The sequence below is a fragment of the Cephus cinctus genome, unplaced genomic scaffold (assembly GCF_000341935.2).
Source record: "Cephus cinctus unplaced genomic scaffold, Ccin1 Ccin1_scaffold0510, whole genome shotgun sequence".
Classification (NCBI taxonomy): domain Eukaryota; kingdom Metazoa; phylum Arthropoda; class Insecta; order Hymenoptera; family Cephidae; genus Cephus; species Cephus cinctus.
Window position 1 is genome coordinate 17,331 of NW_014333175.1, and position 17,786 is coordinate 35,116.

The 17,786-nt window shown below is 34.0% G+C and overlaps 4 protein-coding genes and 1 long non-coding RNA gene across 13 annotated transcripts; 2 read left to right on the forward strand and 3 right to left on the reverse strand.

The window, feature by feature from the left end:
- The first annotated feature begins 3,425 nt into the window (after positions 1-3,425).
- LOC107268296 (GDP-fucose protein O-fucosyltransferase 2) lies at positions 3,426-6,076 on the forward strand. Of its 4 annotated transcripts, XM_025085603.1 has the most exons (9): positions 3,426-3,554; positions 3,816-3,952; positions 4,036-4,161; positions 4,226-4,490; positions 4,602-4,794; positions 4,855-5,032; positions 5,106-5,235; positions 5,310-5,467; positions 5,926-6,076. In XM_025085603.1, coding segments are annotated over exons 1-8 (1,182 nt in total). In that variant the 5' UTR covers positions 3,426-3,552; the 3' UTR covers positions 5,461-5,467; positions 5,926-6,076. The 4 variants fall into 4 exon arrangements, with proteins under 4 accessions (XP_024941371.1, XP_024941373.1, XP_024941370.1 ...); XM_025085605.1 differs by lacking the exon at positions 5,926-6,076 and having other exon boundaries at positions 4,023-4,161; positions 5,310-5,675; XM_025085602.1 differs by lacking the exon at positions 5,926-6,076 and having other exon boundaries at positions 5,310-5,675.
- LOC107268297 (biogenesis of lysosome-related organelles complex 1 subunit 6-like) lies at positions 5,484-6,629 on the reverse strand. 2 transcript variants are annotated; one of them, XM_015740934.2, is made up of 5 exons: positions 6,389-6,628; positions 6,223-6,330; positions 6,070-6,157; positions 5,795-5,881; positions 5,484-5,646 (listed from the first exon to the last, which is right to left on the reverse strand). In XM_015740934.2, the coding sequence occupies exons 1-5, from the start codon at positions 6,451-6,453 to the stop codon at positions 5,551-5,553; spliced, it is 444 nt and encodes a 147-aa protein (XP_015596420.1). In that variant the 5' UTR covers positions 6,454-6,628; the 3' UTR covers positions 5,484-5,550. The 2 variants fall into 2 exon arrangements, with proteins under 2 accessions (XP_015596420.1, XP_015596421.1); XM_015740935.2 differs by lacking the exon at positions 5,795-5,881 and having other exon boundaries at positions 6,389-6,629.
- Positions 6,630-8,560: 1,931 nt separating this feature from the next.
- Positions 8,561-12,553, reverse strand: LOC107268295. 2 transcript variants are annotated; one of them, XM_025085601.1, is made up of 4 exons: positions 12,385-12,553; positions 10,876-10,982; positions 10,477-10,623; positions 8,561-10,002 (listed from the first exon to the last, which is right to left on the reverse strand). In XM_025085601.1, exons 3-4 carry the CDS (start codon positions 10,618-10,620, stop codon positions 9,556-9,558), a joined length of 591 nt encoding a protein of 196 aa, XP_024941369.1. In that variant the 5' UTR covers positions 10,621-10,623; positions 10,876-10,982; positions 12,385-12,553; the 3' UTR covers positions 8,561-9,555. The 2 variants fall into 2 exon arrangements, with proteins under 2 accessions (XP_024941369.1, XP_015596416.1); XM_015740930.2 differs by having other exon boundaries at positions 10,876-11,226.
- A 286-nt stretch (positions 12,554-12,839) lies between these two features.
- On the forward strand, positions 12,840-15,427 carry LOC107268294 (probable serine hydrolase). Of its 3 annotated transcripts, none has more exons than XM_015740928.1 (3): positions 12,840-13,291; positions 13,911-14,271; positions 14,587-15,427. In XM_015740928.1, the coding sequence occupies exons 2-3, from the start codon at positions 14,150-14,152 to the stop codon at positions 15,062-15,064; spliced, it is 600 nt and encodes a 199-aa protein (XP_015596414.1). In that variant the 5' UTR covers positions 12,840-13,291; positions 13,911-14,149; the 3' UTR covers positions 15,065-15,427. The 3 variants fall into 3 exon arrangements, with proteins under 3 accessions (XP_015596414.1, XP_015596415.1, XP_024941368.1); XM_015740929.2 differs by having other exon boundaries at positions 13,089-13,546; XM_025085600.1 differs by having other exon boundaries at positions 13,089-13,291; positions 13,377-14,271.
- A 1,290-nt stretch (positions 15,428-16,717) lies between these two features.
- LOC107268293 lies at positions 16,718-17,271 on the reverse strand. Of its 2 annotated transcripts, none has more exons than XR_003059841.1 (3): positions 17,076-17,271; positions 16,933-17,003; positions 16,718-16,856 (listed from the first exon to the last, which is right to left on the reverse strand). It is a non-coding gene; the product is annotated as an uncharacterized LOC107268293 (long non-coding RNA). The 2 variants fall into 2 exon arrangements; XR_001537786.2 differs by having other exon boundaries at positions 16,933-16,985; positions 17,076-17,255.
- Positions 17,272-17,786: the final 515 nt, after the last annotated feature.

Genomic DNA, 17,786 nt, shown 5'->3' on the forward strand with positions numbered 1-17,786 from the left:
GCCTGGTCCTCGATTCTACCCGTTTCCCAAGCCGCGTGACTTTAAGAATGTAATGATGTAATCAGGGTTCAGATCGCCTCAGAAGAATGTCTTTATCTCGGCGAAGTGAAAATCCCTGCAAGTGTACCGCGGCGTCGAATAACAGTGTACAGAGGAATACGCTTAATGCTTTATAAATTATTGAGAAATGACCACCAAATGTTTTAATTAGACTACCAATCATCGACTAGCGTTCTTGCATTGATTAATTCTTTCGAAGGGAGAATCTGTTCAGAAATATCTGTTTTATCGACCGTACATGTGTGTTCCTACACCCATATCCAGTCAATGCTGGATACTGCAATAGTTTTTTTACTTTTTTACGAAAACTAACGACCACCAAACATTTTAATTATGATATTCGTTACCACCAAACGATTACGCATCGATTGAGCACCTGAAAAACTTAATTCGTTAAAAAAAAAATCGGCTAACTTCACGGTCAAATTTTGATTATTTGATTATAAAAGAATGACTGACCACCAAATGTTTTTATTTGGCCACCAATGACCACCAAACGACCACCAATCGATTTGGTATGATAAAAAGTTAAAAAGTTAAAATTGCCCGGCTAACTTCATTGAGGTAAAAACAGGCCCATTGGCAATCTCCCTACTCATTTCTGGCCCGAGTTAGCAGCTAGCCCAGCTCAGGCAGCAAAGATGTATCTTATCAGTTATTGAAATTGTCGACGGGTTTTAATCATAATTTTTCTTTCGAGGTGTTGACCTTACGCAGTCCAGGTAAAATTATGAAAAAAAGACAGTACGTATTTCCTTTACGTTTCGACCCTCATTGAGGTTATCTTCAGAAATGTTTTATTACTATGTAAACATGTATGAACTGTTGAACAATTATTGGTTAGATTGTGTAAAAAATAGTAGGCCAAACCTAAAGCCGTAGCTAATAGATCAGCTATGGCTCTTTTTAACTTTTGGCTAATCCTGCCTTTATATGTAACACAGAAACTCTTGTTGGTTTGGCCTACTATTTTTCACACAATCTAAGCAATGATTGTTCAACAGTTCATACATGTTTACCTAGTAATAAAACATTACCTCCGTGAACCTGGCCGGAGGACTTTGACTTTTAGAAATTTTTCTTTTACAAATCGTTTGTTGGTCATTTGTAGGTATTTGTAGGATTAATCAAAACGTTTGTCGGTTAACGGTGTGACGTGATTTTTCGAATCACGGTCCCAAGGCGGCTCCGGTTACCGATACAGATAACGTTCTCGATTTCTGGTTCTCTTCGGGTCGCCACCCTGCTCAAAAGCTACGCTCTCGGGTTGATTCGTATAGTTATGTCAAGGCTCTCGTAAGATTTTGTTATTGTTTAGTTGAGGTCGAGGTACTCGAATCTGCCGTGGGGAGATAGTCTCGATGTACCGAGTTGCCCGGCAGAGAAGAGTACCCGACGGAGACGTCTCCACGGACCGGCAGAAGCCCGGGTGAGTTACCGGCGCCCCGCTGGAGATGGGCAAAGGGCTGTAGAGCGGGCGGAGGAAGTTTTGATATGGTTAAGGGCAGGAGAGGAACCTCCTGCCCGAGTTAAGGATGTGGTGCCCAGCTGTCGCCCGATGCTCAGGGGAAACGGCCGTGGAGGATCTCCAAAGATTATGTACCGATTCGCTAAGGAACGCTCTCGATTTGGTTTAAAGGGACGACTCGAAGGAGATAGAAGAGTTATCGGGTATAAGGCTCTCGACCAATCAGAATGATTAGTTCTCGGATTTGGCTATTGTCAAAGCAGTCTGTCTCGGGGCACCGACCGAGGTGTCACGGGCTGGCTCGTGCTCCCGTGCTATCTGTTGATAGTTTTTCTTGCCGTGTTTCGCTACGGTATAGCAAGTTCTCGGTTCGTACAGTTCTCGCATTGTTCTCGCGATATCCAGGCAATTCTATGATTTCCTGTGAGTGTTCCGGAGGTGCAGTGCTCCCCAGAGTGTCCTTTGGATGCAGTTCTCGACCTCCACGGATTAGCTGGAAGTTCTCTGAATTCCTGTGAGTGTTACGGAGGTGTGGTGCTGTGCCTTAGTGCAGTGGTTTATTTAAAAAATCAAAAATAAAAATTTGCTTTAAGTTGGCCGTAATTTTTTTATTTTTTACGTATCTTTGTTTTTCACGTGGCCAATCAATGCGGAATTGTTTGTAGGTCACAGATAATCCAATTAGTATGTTTGTCGTTGTTATTTTAATAAAATAAGCAGAAAACGTATTTGGTGAATTTTAAGCGGGATGGTCATATGATTGCAATTAAATTACGAAAACTTATGACAATGTTTGCACTTTAGTGGTATTTGCAAAAAAGACATTTTTCTGCCAAAATATTTTCTTGCAGACATCAATTACCGCTGCCGGCACCGGGGACGATCCGGTCATTTACATTTATTTTTCGCACCAGTTACCGACAAACGTTCTAATTACTTTATTTGTAACCTACAAACGATTTCGAATCCATCAAGTACCAATGAAATAAACATTTATCATTAATTACGATTTTTGCGGTCAACTTCCCGTGGTCATATGACCGTCCCGCGTAAAATTCACCAAATACGTTTTTTGCTTATTTTATTGAAATAACAATCCGAGAAATATACTAATTGGATTGTCTATGACCTACAAACGATTCCGCATCGATTGGCCACGTGAAAAACAAAGATAGATAAAAAAAATAAAAAAAGTAACGGCCAACTTAATGTACATTTTTATTATTGATGTTTTTAAAAAACCGTTAACCGACAAACGTTTTAATTAATCCTACAAATACCTACAAACGACCTAGAAATGATCTGCAAAAGAAAAAGTTCAAAAAGTCAAAGTGTGCCGGCCAAGTTCACGGAGGTCTGTACGCTTACTGTAGCTGCAGAAAGTGTAACCGGGAACACAAAGAGAGAGCGAATCGTTAGGACCGTTCTGTTCTTTTCTGGCATTTTTGTATCGGTCGAAGGTTTTCTGAATGGAAGGAGATCAGGAATGTAATATGCAAAAAAAGAACCACGTGAAAGATTACTCCACACATCTATAATGTACGTTGTTACAGTCGAATCATGAAGACAGAAGTGTTTATCAAAATTCAATATTACTAAAAAAAATGATGATTCGCTGTCTTAAATGTGGGCTACCGCGAGACATATATTTTGAGCCCAATACGATAAGCTTTCACAAGTAAGTACAGTAGAAATATAACCTTAAATTTTATGATTAACATAACATTAAATCAATTCTTAAACTTATAAAATATATAAATAAAGTTCATCGTGAAACATACATTTTACTGCGCGAGGTTCCCTTATTCCTGATTTCGTTCTTGCCCAAGAGAAGGACAGAACGGTTTTAACGATTCGCTCTCTCTTTCTATTCCCGGTTACACTTTGTGCGGCTACAGTGAGCAGTCCAGTACTATATGTCGATGCGTGGGCCAGATTCTGTGGTCTGTTCGCACCCTTTATATCTCAACTTCGATGGAATAACCATAGATATAGGCATTTAGATTCATTACGGAAAATAATGTATGTACGTGTCATTTTTTTCAAGATTTTAAGTTTTACTTTGTTGTTTGTAGCTTGTCAATGCTTAGAATCTTTTGAATATTGTAAAAAACCAGATGGAATCTCAAACATTCAAGAAGAATGCACAATTCGTCGCAATTATTCAAAGAGACGGTTAGAAAAAACCTAAAAACATTAGGATAATGATTCATAAACACAAATATAAAAATATGAACGAGTTCTGAAAAGTATAGATCTGGTAGTGTCACGTAATTCGTTTCCTTAGGTATATATTGTATGATGTTAACCTACCGGAGGGATTCAATCTACGACGGGATGTGTACATAAGAGCAGCTGTTTTCTTAAGAAATTTAATTGACAATGATACAAAATATGATTGGCAGTTGGTTCTACCTCCATGGGGTATGTATGATCCTATAATGACTAATTTATTCTGAAAATATAATTGTAAATATTTTACTATTAATTGTAGCAATGTTTTATAGGAAATTTATATCATTGGAGAAGTATGAATATAGGAATGCAGAAGTACATACCATGGGCTACATTTTTTGACATTGTTAGTTTGCAGAAATATATTCCAGTTTTGGAGATGTATGAATTTATGAAAGGTAGAATAGAAAAATACCAAAACCAAAAGAAAAAGAAGGATGAAAATGAATAATCTTTTTCTAGAATATTCTGTAGACCGCAAGGAGATTGTTTTGGATCGAGTATACTTCTTACAACATGATGAGAACATGTTCAGTGCAGGTAAATTTGTAGACAAAAATGAAGTGGCCAGTTGTCCAGAAAATAATTTTCCATATAGAAAAATAAATGATAAATTTGCTGGACGATTTTGGGGATACTCTAATATTACAGCATTAGAAGTCAAATGTATCATATTTCATGGTACCACTTTTGGATTAATGAAAAATCTTAAACCTTCAATTCATAGGTAAATGAAGATATTGCATAATAAACAAAATGATTTTAAATTATTGAGTAACACACTTATATAAAAGTAGAATACTTATATAATTTCTCATTATTTCACCATTTTTTTTAGGTCTTTCATGTTTGATCATATGGAGATAGCATTGCACAAGGAATATGGCTCAGTCGATTATTGGATGGCAAGACGTAGTATGCGATATAATTCTGAATTGTATAATGTAGCAAATGAATTTAGGAAAAAATATCTTAATTCTGATGATAAAAAAGACAATACAGAACGACCTGATGACTGGACGATGGAAAAAGTATAATCTAAATATTAAGTTTGAATTAGAGTATCACTTTCTTAAACTGAATTGTTTTAGGGAAAAAGAAATGCGGTAGGTGGACAATACTTGGCAGTTCATTTAAGAAGACGAGACTTTCTCATGGGACGCAAAGACACAGTACCAACAATAAAGAGTGCAGCATCTCAATTAAAAAAGAAATTAAAAGAATTAAAATTAGAAACAGTATTTGTGGCTACAGATGCAAAGGATCATGGTAAAGTGACATATGGTGGTATAGTGGATATTACACTTTTCATGTTATGCTGAAAATACATATTATTTTATAGAATATGAGGATCTTGTGACACAGCTAAGAAACTACACAGTGATCAGATTCTCACCAACAGATTATATACGGACAAAATTCAAAGATGGCGGGTTGGCCATAATAGATCAGATTATTTGTTCATATGCTAGGTATGCAATTTTTATTTAGGTATAACATCTTAAATATATATTTTATAACACGTCTTAAGTTCCTTTTTTTTTAGGTACTTCATTGGAACTTATGAGTCTACTTTTACATTTCGAATACAAGAAGATAGAGAAATTCTTGGCTTCCTAAATGAAACAACATTTAATTATTTGTGTGGTACCAAAAATAAATGTGAAACAGGAGGACGATGGACAATAGTTTGGTAAAAATAATGTGTGTGAACAATTCCTTATTCTTATTACACACAAAATTATTATATATTTTTTAATTTTTACTAATATTTCTCGATTCAGTAACTAAGTTGTTAGCGGCTTTCCAATTAGCTCCTTTTCGCGTTGTTCTCTAGTCAAAGCCTCCTTTTGTTTCATGTGCTGCAGACGTAAGGCACGCTTCTATCAATAAAAACATTGTTTATTAATGAGAAGATACTTTCTGTTATGTCTTGAAGATTTTTATTAATTCAATTTAACAACAGCATAGGCAAACGGTTGTAAACATTGACTTCATGTATAATGTAATTATCATATCTAATATACATACTTTTAATTTGAAAGTTCGTTCATGAATAATTAGTATTTTTTTCTTGATAGAGGCCAATTTCGCCTGATAGACTTTAACTGCTGAAAACTGTAATTAAATAAATGAAAATTAAGAAATAATTTTTATTTTAGGTACATTTTGAATTTCACTGTCAACAACGTGAGCACGATTTTGTTTCACTCTATTGCATACAGGTAAACAGGGACAAAACAATACTCCTAGAACTGTAAATGAATTTTACACTATAGTTTGTAAAAATAATTGAAAATTGTTACCAGTTCATTTAAATCAATATCCTCTTGAGTCTCACCCAATTTTTTAATTTCCACTTGCATTTGACTGATAAGGGTTTCCTGTTTATTTCTACATCGTGAAAAAGGAATACAATGAATATTCCAGTAATTTTGCTGTTCATTGATTACACCTACGTTAATTCTCCTAGCTCGTTTTGTATCTGTTCCAAGGGCGCTTGATACACAGCCAATATACCAGTAGTGAGTTCTTTCCCGGCTTTTGAAACATCAGCAACATTTTGCCTATACATATTGTTTTTCATTATTTCTGGAAACTGTTTTTAACAGTAATTCTGTTTACCTTTTACTTGTTTCAATCTGGGGTTGAACCTCAACAGCCGCTGCTTCTCCAATATCAGTCATCATCTTATGAGATTATTTTTTATCGTAAGAATTATCAAATGTTTCAAATGTATTATTGTATTTTCTTTTTCGATTAACTTAGGATTAACATAAGAAATGTGAGGTTATGTTTCATTGCAAAATCATACACATGGAGACTACCCTTCCTCCCTTTCCTTATGGCTGTATCCCCAATGGGGGACATGTGCCAGCAGTGTTGTGCAAGATTAAAAAATAGATAATCTAGTGCAGATCAAGATTTTGATCCACAAAATGTATCTAGATCAGATACAGATGATATTATCATTTTTTAATCTAGATTTAAGATTACGCAATTGGTCATCTAGATCATAGATCAAACCAAGGATTAAAAAATTAAGATATAGGAGGCTTTCACAGCTTTAGGTCTGTTCTTTATAGCGTCTTTTGTGCTCCGTAGAAAGTATCAACTGTGCACGAGCCTTAATCGAGACAACAGTCTGTGGTTTCCAATTACTCACTTGTGTAGACTTACGTCAACGCAAGCGATATCATTGGTTGTTTCCCAAATACTCCGTTGGAGCCAATAGCGAATAGCGAATAGCGAGACTTCGTGTCAATGAAAGTCGGCACAAATTGAATAATTGGCATGCACCTAATGCTGTGGGGAGTTTTCTAGTTATTAAGGTTATTTTATAATGGGACGTTGTCGGCAGACGTTTGTCGAAAGTCATTTCTATTAGGGACGTTCTACAATGGGACATTGTCGGTAGACGTTTGTCGCAAGTCGCTTCTACAAGCCAACCATAGCAATGAAAAAAGTGGAAAAATCATTTTGATTAGTATATAGAAATGACTTACGACAAATGTCTACCGACAACTTCCCATTGTAGAACGACCCTAATGGCCAGTTTCTTCAGTTTCGGATAAATCCCTAGCTAACCAATCATTTTAATGTTTTAGGAGTTTATCCGCAAGATAAATATTATCCCAAGGTGAAGAAATTAGCCATAAGCCAATTAGAATTAAATCCTCTGCTTTTTTTCGATGTTACGATTGGTTTGTAGAATCGAACCATGACAAAAAAAATACCACCAAATACATCCCAATGTAGAAAGGATTCTGCCACTATCGCCACAAAGAATCATTATAGCAGTTTGCAAAATGTAGAAATAAAGTTTAATTGAATTGTAGATTTTGTATTTCATCAGAAGAATGAATATTAGGTTCTATGCAATGTATATTTAAAGAAGGATCACTATTACAATCACTGGTTACAATTTTCTGCTTTCGCGTTACCAAAACAGTACTAACATCAATTATAAGACATAAATAAAGAAACTATCTTCTATTAATTTTATTATGATTATAATCCTCAAATGCAATTAAAATCGTAATATTCGATAGTTATCTAATTTATGAAATATTACCAACCCCACTGTTATATTTGCAAAAAAGAAGCCTTTCAAATGTTTCATCCGTTAACTTATTACGTCTGGGGGTTAAAAGTTGACCACCAACACTAAACGCCCTTTCAACGGGTGCGGAAAATTTAGGGGTGGTTTTTATCCCTTTGAAAAATCCTGAAACACCCCAACTGAAATATTTGATGGAGTTAACGGAAACGCTTTTCTTTATTTTTTTGAGCGCATACCCCGGTTTTTATGCAGAAAAAGAGCATAAAAAATATAGTTTTTTCAAAATATAAAATAAGGGTTGCAACCCCTTGGGTCATTAACAAACCTCATATCTTCGACTTCTTATGACAAATATTTTCCACTTGGTTTTATTAAAAAATATCAATTACAATCTGACATATGAGGAAAAACAATTTTCGGGGGTAAAATTTAGGGGTGGTTTTTATCCCTTTGAAAAATCCTGAAACACCCCAACTGAAATATTTGATGGAGTTAACGGAAACGCTTTTCTTTATTTTTTTGAGCGCATACCCCGGTTTTTATGCAGAAAAAGAGCATAAAAAATATAGTTTTTTCAAAATATAAAATAAGGGTTGCAACCCCTTGGGTCATTAACAAACCTCATATCTTCGACTTCTTATGACAAATATTTTCCACTTGGTTTTATTAAAAAATATTAATTAGAAGTCGAGATATGATGAAAAAACGATTTTCGGGGGTGAATTTCAGGGGTCGTTTTCACCCCTTTAAAGTGGATGTCAGCACAAAAAAAAAATACGTGTCTCTTATTTTGTCGAGTACTACAACATATCAAAAAATTATTGAAATCGGTGGGGTCGGGTTGGGGGGGTTCTTGTTAGTATCATCATCGGAGGAGAGCGTCATACTTTCTTCAGACCCGGAGTTTTCTCTCGATTGCAAAGATTCACGTACTGCTTCGGCTTGTTCAAAAGGCAAATTTTGACATATTTGTCCTGCATGAGATTGCTCATTTTCAAACAATGCTGATATCCACCGCACTTTAAATTTTGGATGAGTTATCGTTGCTAATATAAATGGCTTACTCGCTGTGTTATGAAAATCCATTACATATCCGAAACGTTTTCTCAAGCCATCTAACAATGCTTCATTAAGCGCAGTACAATATGTTAAATGTGTATTTTGTGCCAGTGATTGTTGTAACTGCACAACAGTGGGCAACACAATGCCAAAAAAACAATTTTTTTCTCCTTGAAGAATATCTATTGCCAAAGCAAGAGGTTTTGTTACTGCCAAATGTTCTGTTAAGAATTCTATGTCTGCAACTTTGAACTTAGGCACTTTTAGCTTTTCACAGAGACTTGGAAGGTATTGTTTTATAGACAAGAGCTTAGATAAACTATCATATGTAGACATCATATGTATCTAGTTGGACATGGTATAGAAAGTTTAACAAAGTCAAATTCCAGAGGCTAAATGATTTGCTAAATGCTGATTGGTAGGCTCGCTTATAATTTCGATCTTCTAGGGCTTTGGCAGCATTAGTTGTTGCTATCAAATTCAATGTATGTGAGCAACATTTGAAATGCTCTGGTAAATACTGGTTGGCATCTTCCATAATGCCAGTATAATCTTCACTTACAAAATCGCGAAGATTATTGGGTAATGGAACTATCTCCATTTCCGATTGCAACGGATCGTCTAAAACCTCTTCATCCTCTGAATTTACTGCGCAAGGCATTTGAAAGATTCAGAAAGCTTTTCCAAAATTAGAAGCGTTATCAGTCACTGTCGCAACAAGTTTTGAAGCTTGAAGATCATATTCCTCATGAATATCCAACAGAGTTTTAGCTATATCTAAGAAGTTATGAGAGAACTTCATTCTACGACATGCAAGCAAATACGATTTTCGTTGAAAATTATCCTTATCTATGATATGGCCTGTTACTCCTATGAAGCTTCGACTGTGATGACTCCAAATATCAGCAGTGGTACAGCAGTATTTTGCTGCTTGCAACTCTACTTTCAGAGCAGTCTTTTTTGATTCCTCTAACTCAATGCAGTAATTAGTTACAGCCTGTCTACTTGGAGGTGTCAATTCCGAAAGCTGTTTAATAAGGCTCCTAAATGCTGGCTTTTCTACAGTAACCACAGGTCTCATTTCTGCTATAATGTAAGATGCCACCAACTGCAATAACTGTAAGAAACATGATTTTTAAGATAATATTGTAGCGAGATATCAACCTATTATTAAGATTGTCCTATGAAGTAAGGTTTATATAACAACTGAAAAATATCCACCAATGATTCATGGAATAGAGTACTCTAATTTAGTTTAACTAGTCGGTCTGACGACAGATGATTCATTCACTAAACACTTGCTACTTATAATGTATATTACACATGTTTAATATGCTCAATTAAATTAAATACTTTCTTAACTCAATCACTGTAGGGCTCTTTTTTAGCACTTTAACGTGTGGTTGGCCTGGGTCGAATCGACCTCCACCACTCTGATCCAGTTAAAAATCCTAATGTTGCAGTTTCAAATTTGTTTAGATATTTATAAGGAATACATTTGCAAGCTTTATGCTGTGGTACAAGGTTTTATAACATTGAGATTACATTGAATTTTTTCTACAGGAACATTTAATAAGCAAATTATACATACCTTTATTTTTGATACTACAGAATGGAAACCTTTTACCCATGCCTTTACACTGGATTGGGAGTGATCTTTGTTTTTTGACGTTTTCATTTTTATCTTTAGATCAGTCTTATGATTCAAATATTTTTTGTAGTGCCACACAATCATTTACTGCAATATATGTATGAAAAGTTAAGCATAACCCACTTAACAATAATGCATAAATCATATTTACAATGCTCTTAAATGGCTCTGTACAAGAATACAGATAACATCAAAATTTATTACAACATTAACTTATGAACCCTAAAATGATTCCACATTCTCCAAGATCTTAAGAAATTGTAGCTGCCTGGTATGTAATAGCAGATACAATTACAATGTTTATATATTTATAATAATACATTTTGAGTATAGACTTACCTTTAAATGTCTGATAAAATTTCCGGTTGACCGGATACCGCCAGACAAAGAACCTTTTCCATCCATACAAATTTTGCATTTTGCCTTAATTTTGGTGTCCGCTTTTTCTAATATACAAAAATATTCACCTCGAAGGATATATGGTACTTTTACGCCTTCTTGTACTTGCACATTATCTGCTTTTTCTTCTTCTAGAATGGCATCTGCCATAATTGCACGCTTAGGTACTGACTAATACTCGCTATTGTATTTGCAGATCACAATGAAATAATGATACTCCGCTGATGACTGTCAATTGCGGTTGATACTCATTTTTAATATTTGAATCTTATATAACCGGTCACATATGTTCTATCCAACACATATAAAGGTAGGGTAGAGTTAACGAATGGTGCAAAGCTTATAAAAATAAATCAACGTGATTGGGTACGTTCAGCAGAACCCGCTGAGAGAGCAAATACATTTGATTGGTCATTTGATCGTTAATCTTGAAACACTTGTGAGAGTCGAGCAATCATATGTATTTACCCCCTCAGTGGTGTTTCTGCTGAACGCATCCATTGATAAACACTGAATGCATTCCCAAACTTATTGAGCATCTTTGTTTTATAAATAACAAAAAAAAAGAGATAGACTAATGTTGGCAGCCAGTTTTAGAACACACACTGACTTTACCTATCAAGTCAGTTTATTCTTAAGAACTACACATTATTGGTTACGTTACTTATGCCAAACCTTGATACAAAAAATTGGGCGGAGTTTATACCACGACGAAAAACTTTATGGCCAATTTCTTCACCTTCGGATAAAATTTAACCTGCGGATAAATCCCCAGGTAACCAATCATTTTCATGTTTTAGGAGTTTATCCGTAGGTTAAATTTTATTCGAAGGTGAAGAAATTGGCTATAAGCCGATCTTGCTCAGGAAGCTTTTAATCAGAGCAAAATTTTTTTTCAACGAAACCACTGACCCCCAAATTTTAGAATTAGGTAATTTGTGACCGCCAAACAATTTGGCATTGATTACATATAAAAAAAGACATTTGTTTGTGAAAAATAAGACTTTTGGGGTTAACTTCACACTCTAAATTTTATTTTCCATTTTCCAAAAAAATGGGAGACCAAATTTTTTAATTGGTCCACCAAAAACCACCATAAAACGTACAATTATTTGGCGAAAGAAAATATTTAAAAAGTAAAAGTAACAGTGTTAACTTGACGTAAGTGGAATATACCCTCTTTTCGCATATTTATATGACGCGAATTAGTCACCGAATTACGGTTCTGTAAGTGAAAACGTGAAATAACTAGACACTTCCGGCATAGGGATTTTACATTTTCACGAAGGCTACTTGAATACATAACCTCCAAATGTATAAATACCAATAAAGCTTCCATAAATAATCTTTTATAGATTTTGAAAGAATTAGAGCATATTTGTTATATCTGTATTTTTTATTTTTTAATGCAAATGTATACTTTAGAAAAATATAAATAGTAGTATTTACCTATAAAAGTTGTGGAATTCGTTTTCTCTTCAAATGGGTCGGAGACATCGCGTAGTGTTCGTCGAATTCTGAGCATTATATTTTCTCGATTTCGCAAATACATTATGACACTAAATTATTTATTGTAGAAAAACAACATTATTTCCGATAACTTGCTTTTTTGCTATTGATTTTCATGTAGGCTATTTTTCGAGCTAATCATGCTTATTCATGCGCATGATGATTTTCGACATGAAATTTCGTGTCGAGTCAATTAATAAAACCAATTTCGTCTCTTCAAAAATTGAGAACGATCGTAATTGGGTGAATTACTCACTCTCTTCATTTTCACTTAATCAGCTTCATTTCCCTCTAATAAAAGTGAGGCCACAAAAGTTTGGTTAGTGGCAATCTCCCTACTCATCTCTGATTATAGATACTATCCTAGCTATCAACGGCCACTATCGCGACTTGACTGTCTAGCAACACTAGGGTCGGTTTATCTTCAGAATACAAAGTGTCTCGTTGGCTAATAATATAGTTAAACTGAGTTTATGCATTGAATCGCGTCAAAGAAAACGGGCGTAGAAGACACTTCAATTGCTTCTATAGCTCTTTACATATCTACTTTACTACTTCATTGTCACGCGTTCTCAGTCACACAATAGAATTTCGTTTGCAGCAGATTTTCAAGCGCTTTTTTTCTTATATGCAACTAGCCAGTCATGTATTTACTGTGAATTTTTATTCTCTATATTTGTATGTGTATTTATATTTATCAAAAGCGTTTGTTATATTATCAAAATGTTAAGAACGGCAACTTCTGTGCGAAATTTATTTTGTAAAAGGTTATTTAATAGTAAAGTTGATTTGTATAAGAAACCCGTGCGCGAAATTGAAATTCCTATTTCATGAGGAAAAATTACTGGTAAAGTATAAATACATTTGATTTTTTTACTCTAGCTCGTTAGATCTAATTTTTTATTCTTACGCCTTCACATATGATTTGTCAGACCGATGATTTCATTACTCTATAATTTTGGAATAAAGAGGTATTGTTGGTTTCAATCATAAAGAAATCGAAACGCCACACCCTGATTAACAAGAATAAATCATAACCTAACAGCAAAATAATTTGTTTAAAAATTATAACATTTACAATAAAACTTGTTACAAACAACAGGTAAAAATACATTGTTTCCCTTGGTACACAGGAGTAGGTATGACGAGCTATGATTAATATTTGTAATATTTTTCTTGTTTTCAAACTTTTTTATAAGGTTACAATTGGTTGTCATTTGCGACGAAATACTAATAATTTATAATTAAACTACTTGATACTATGCAACCAGAATTATAGAGACAGATAGCAGTTTTGTATTTACCATAATAAAAAGATATTTAAACAATAAATTAAAAAATTTCTAGCTTTTTCTTGTCATATTAGGTACGATGTATTACAATTTTATAAACAAAATGTATCTGTATATTTCTACTATGTTCTGTTAGAACTTAGCTGTATCAATATTAAAATCATAACTTTCTAGGTAAACTATGGGGTCATGATAATCAACAGCCAATACTAGCTCTTCATGGTTGGCAGGATAATGCAGGCTCATTCAATAACCTGGCACCATTGTTACAAAATTGTTCAATTCTGGCAATTGATTGGCCAGGTCATGGTCATTCTAGTTGGTTGCCTTCTGGGATAATATACAGTGAAATTATTTATTTACATGTAATTAAATGTGTGAAAAACCATTTTGGATGGGAAAGTATCAAATTAATGGCACACTCTCTTGGTGGAATAGTCTCGTTTACTTATTCCTCATTATTTAACGATGAAATTGAATTTGTAATCAGTATCGATGCCAAACATTCCTCTCTTGATATTGATTCGAATACCAGGTTAGTTGCTGTCATAGACCAATGAATATTTACAGGGCAGTAAAAAGATTGTTATGTAAATGCAGACTATAAACTTTAAATTCATATTTCTCTCGCCGCATTTGTTAAGCTAGTTATACTTTTAATCAATCAAAAATCAATTATATGATAAATCTGGATATTCATTGGTTAACGATACCTTCAGTTTCAGAGATGTTATATGAGGGAGGTATGAATACAGCCCTACACGTTTTTTTTTTCATTACAACATTCTTTGCATAGTACATATAAACATTTAATTGTATTACTCTATTATATGTATATCTCTATTCTTAGACAGTTTCGTAAAAATTTGAAGAAATTCTTGGAGATTGAGTATCTGCCAATATCTTCAGTGCCAAGTTATTCTGAAGACGAAGCAATAAATCGATGGCGGAAAAGCTCTAATTACAGTATTGATGAACAAAGCTGTAAAGAACTAATTATACGTGGTACTAGAAAGAAGGCTGATGGTACTGTATATTTCAGTCGAGATCCCGTATTAAAATTTCTTACACTTTCATCATTTGCATATGGTCAAAACGTTTTTAAGGATATGGCTAAGGAAATTAAAAATCCTTATCTCGTGATTAAAGCAACAGACGCAAAATATGTTGAAAAAATGAAAAATGTTCTTGAAGTTGCAGACATTATAAAAGAGAATAATATGTATTTTAGTTTTCACAAAGTACCTGGAACACATCATTTGCATATGACAAATCCTCATGCAGTTGTGGAAATAATTAACCCTTTTTTAGAAAAGTACAACAATTAGTTAAAATTATTAATATGTAATACCGATTGAATTTTTCTTATAGAAAAAATACATACTTTTTATTAGTACATGGATTTCTAACCAAATTCCAGTTATTATATTTGTCGAAGTTATGTTTATTTTATCACAGGGTTGTGTTTTAATATGTTGATTGCATAGAATATTACTGTGGCTTTACATTTTCCGGATTTCTTATCTTTCCATCTATTATTAATAATTTTTAAAATTATAACAATCTCTTGAGTCAGAGATAGCTTTTTCAGTTTTAACTATTTATATGATATTGTTACATATTTCACGTTATATAACAAAAATTAATCTATTGTACGAATAGGTAAATAAATATATGTTTGTAAAATGTGATTTATTATATTATGTATTTTGCTCTTTATGAAAAAATAATGGCTGTGGAAAATTAAAATCAGTTTAGGTATAGTTTTATCGTTTAAACAAACTAAACTAAATTAAAATAATGTGTAACGAGGAAAACTTGTCAAAATATTATGTTGAAAAATATATTACTTTAATCTTTAGAAAACAAAAGTTCTAAAATTAACATATGTGAATGTTTTTTCTTTTAAATAATGTTATGTGCACAGCATATTCCAAGTATATACTCAAAATCAGTCTCTACTAAGCCTGCGACAATGTCAAAAATTCTCAGGACGTATCCATTTGTATAAACTAGCTCTTCATTTTCCACAATTTTGATGATTTTACATTTAACACAATATTTGCCCAAGAGAAAGGAATTAGTTATCATTATATCTAATTTCTCCATTTTGCGAAAATTTGGTCGTTCAGATCAGGTTTCAGATCTCGCCAGTTCTGCTAACATCTAACCTCAAAATCACCCAATGTAAAGTGAAATCTAGCTTAATCTTATTAGGTTATAAGCGATTCAATTATCCTTCCTTCTTTTCCTTATGGCTGTATCCCCAATGGGGGACATGTGCCAGTAACTGGTCCTAATCATCAAGGTTGGAAGTTCGACACTAGATGGCGATGTACCTTGCGAGACGGGGCCTTATTCAACTCTGCGTGAGGGACGTACAAAGTTTATACACCGAATCCGAACAGTGTTGGGCGAAATCCGTATAAATATTCACTTAAAAGTTTTCATATGAAAACCGATTGGTGAATGCCGCTGGAAGCTGGGCGCGAACCTCCAACCTTTCGGTCGTGAATCCGCTACCCTATCCACTGGGCTACGGTCGCCCCCTAGCGATTCAATTATATTTTCTCAGATATGTGGCGTGTTCCGATATAACCTGGCAGTGCTGCCAGTACTGCAGATTTCATTCCGATATTGGAGTACAGTGCACTGCGGCAGTGCCTAGTAACTTTAATGACGTAATAGGTTTGTCCCATTTTTTCACTGTAAGCGCCTGAGCTCCCATGGTAAGGTACTCCCAGTGGTCTCCCACTCCCTGCAATAAAAGGCGGCAAAAATGGTGAAGATCAGTTTAATTGACGGCAAAACAAACATTTTATATGAAATATGTGTAACACCTGAAGAATCAGTATGGGCACAAAATGGTAAGTGATAGCTTTTTGATCATCTTATTTTCTTCTCTTTTGTTTTGGTGCGAATAATCATATTTTTGGCATTGCCTCCCTTCGTTTTATTTGTGCAATTCACAAATTATTAACCTTTACAGATACTGTCTATGCTACAAAACTTTTAGAAGAAGCTAAGAGAAATTGTAAGATCTTCGTCGCTTGACTCATCTGTCGAAGAATCTAAAGTCCATTCGATAACAACAGGAATTGTGCGAATAAGATCCATTTCCTATTGCAACAATAAATACATCAATTTTTAAATTAGTCTGTGCTTTATAACAATTATATTATGCAATTTTACGTACCTGTTTCGGGTCCAATAGGCAATTTTGAGAATTTAACCTATTTGCAAGAAATGCTAAAATATGCAAAGCAACTGTGAATTATGAAAACATCCCATATGCTTCTTATATATCAATTTATTTTAAAGTTGATTACATATACATACCTTCTGTGAGTATAAAATTCAGAAATATAGAAATATTTGGTTCACATATCGAGCTGTATATTACGAATGTATAATTGGAAGACTGTAAGCATACAGGGTGAGTTTTCCTATACTACCAATCTGGGATGAGTCTCCGTATGTATTGGGCGCGCTATTCTTTATCAGATTAATCCCACCATCTAGTTAAAGTCTTATACTATATGCTGATTATAATTTAATGTATATTCCGTAATTTAACCACGATGCGGTTATTAAATTCAGTCCAATGACATCGACTGATTTTTTAACGGTCGAAATCAATCGATGCAATTGGCTAAAATTTAATAACCGCAATTAATTTTCTTATGAAAAATGTCTTGAAGTTTATGATACATAGGATATCACAGTAATAATGGTGATCCGAGCCGCTTTTATTATTCAAGAAACAAGACACTGTGCAATTTGATTTACCTTTTTCCCGTAACTTATAATGAACAATTTCATGAGAGCCGAAAAAACCGCAATCATAATTAGAATACTGTTAATGACAGTTTTTTTTTCTATTGTGATCAGTTAAAAGGACCGCAGATGGTTGTTATAGGTAGTTAAAGAGGTATTCTACTTTATTAATCGATTTTCAAGGTGATTTCTAGGAATAGAAAAAACTACTCGATATTTTTTAATGAAATTTAAACTACTACTTGTATTTTAATGCCATACTGTCGCGGCCCT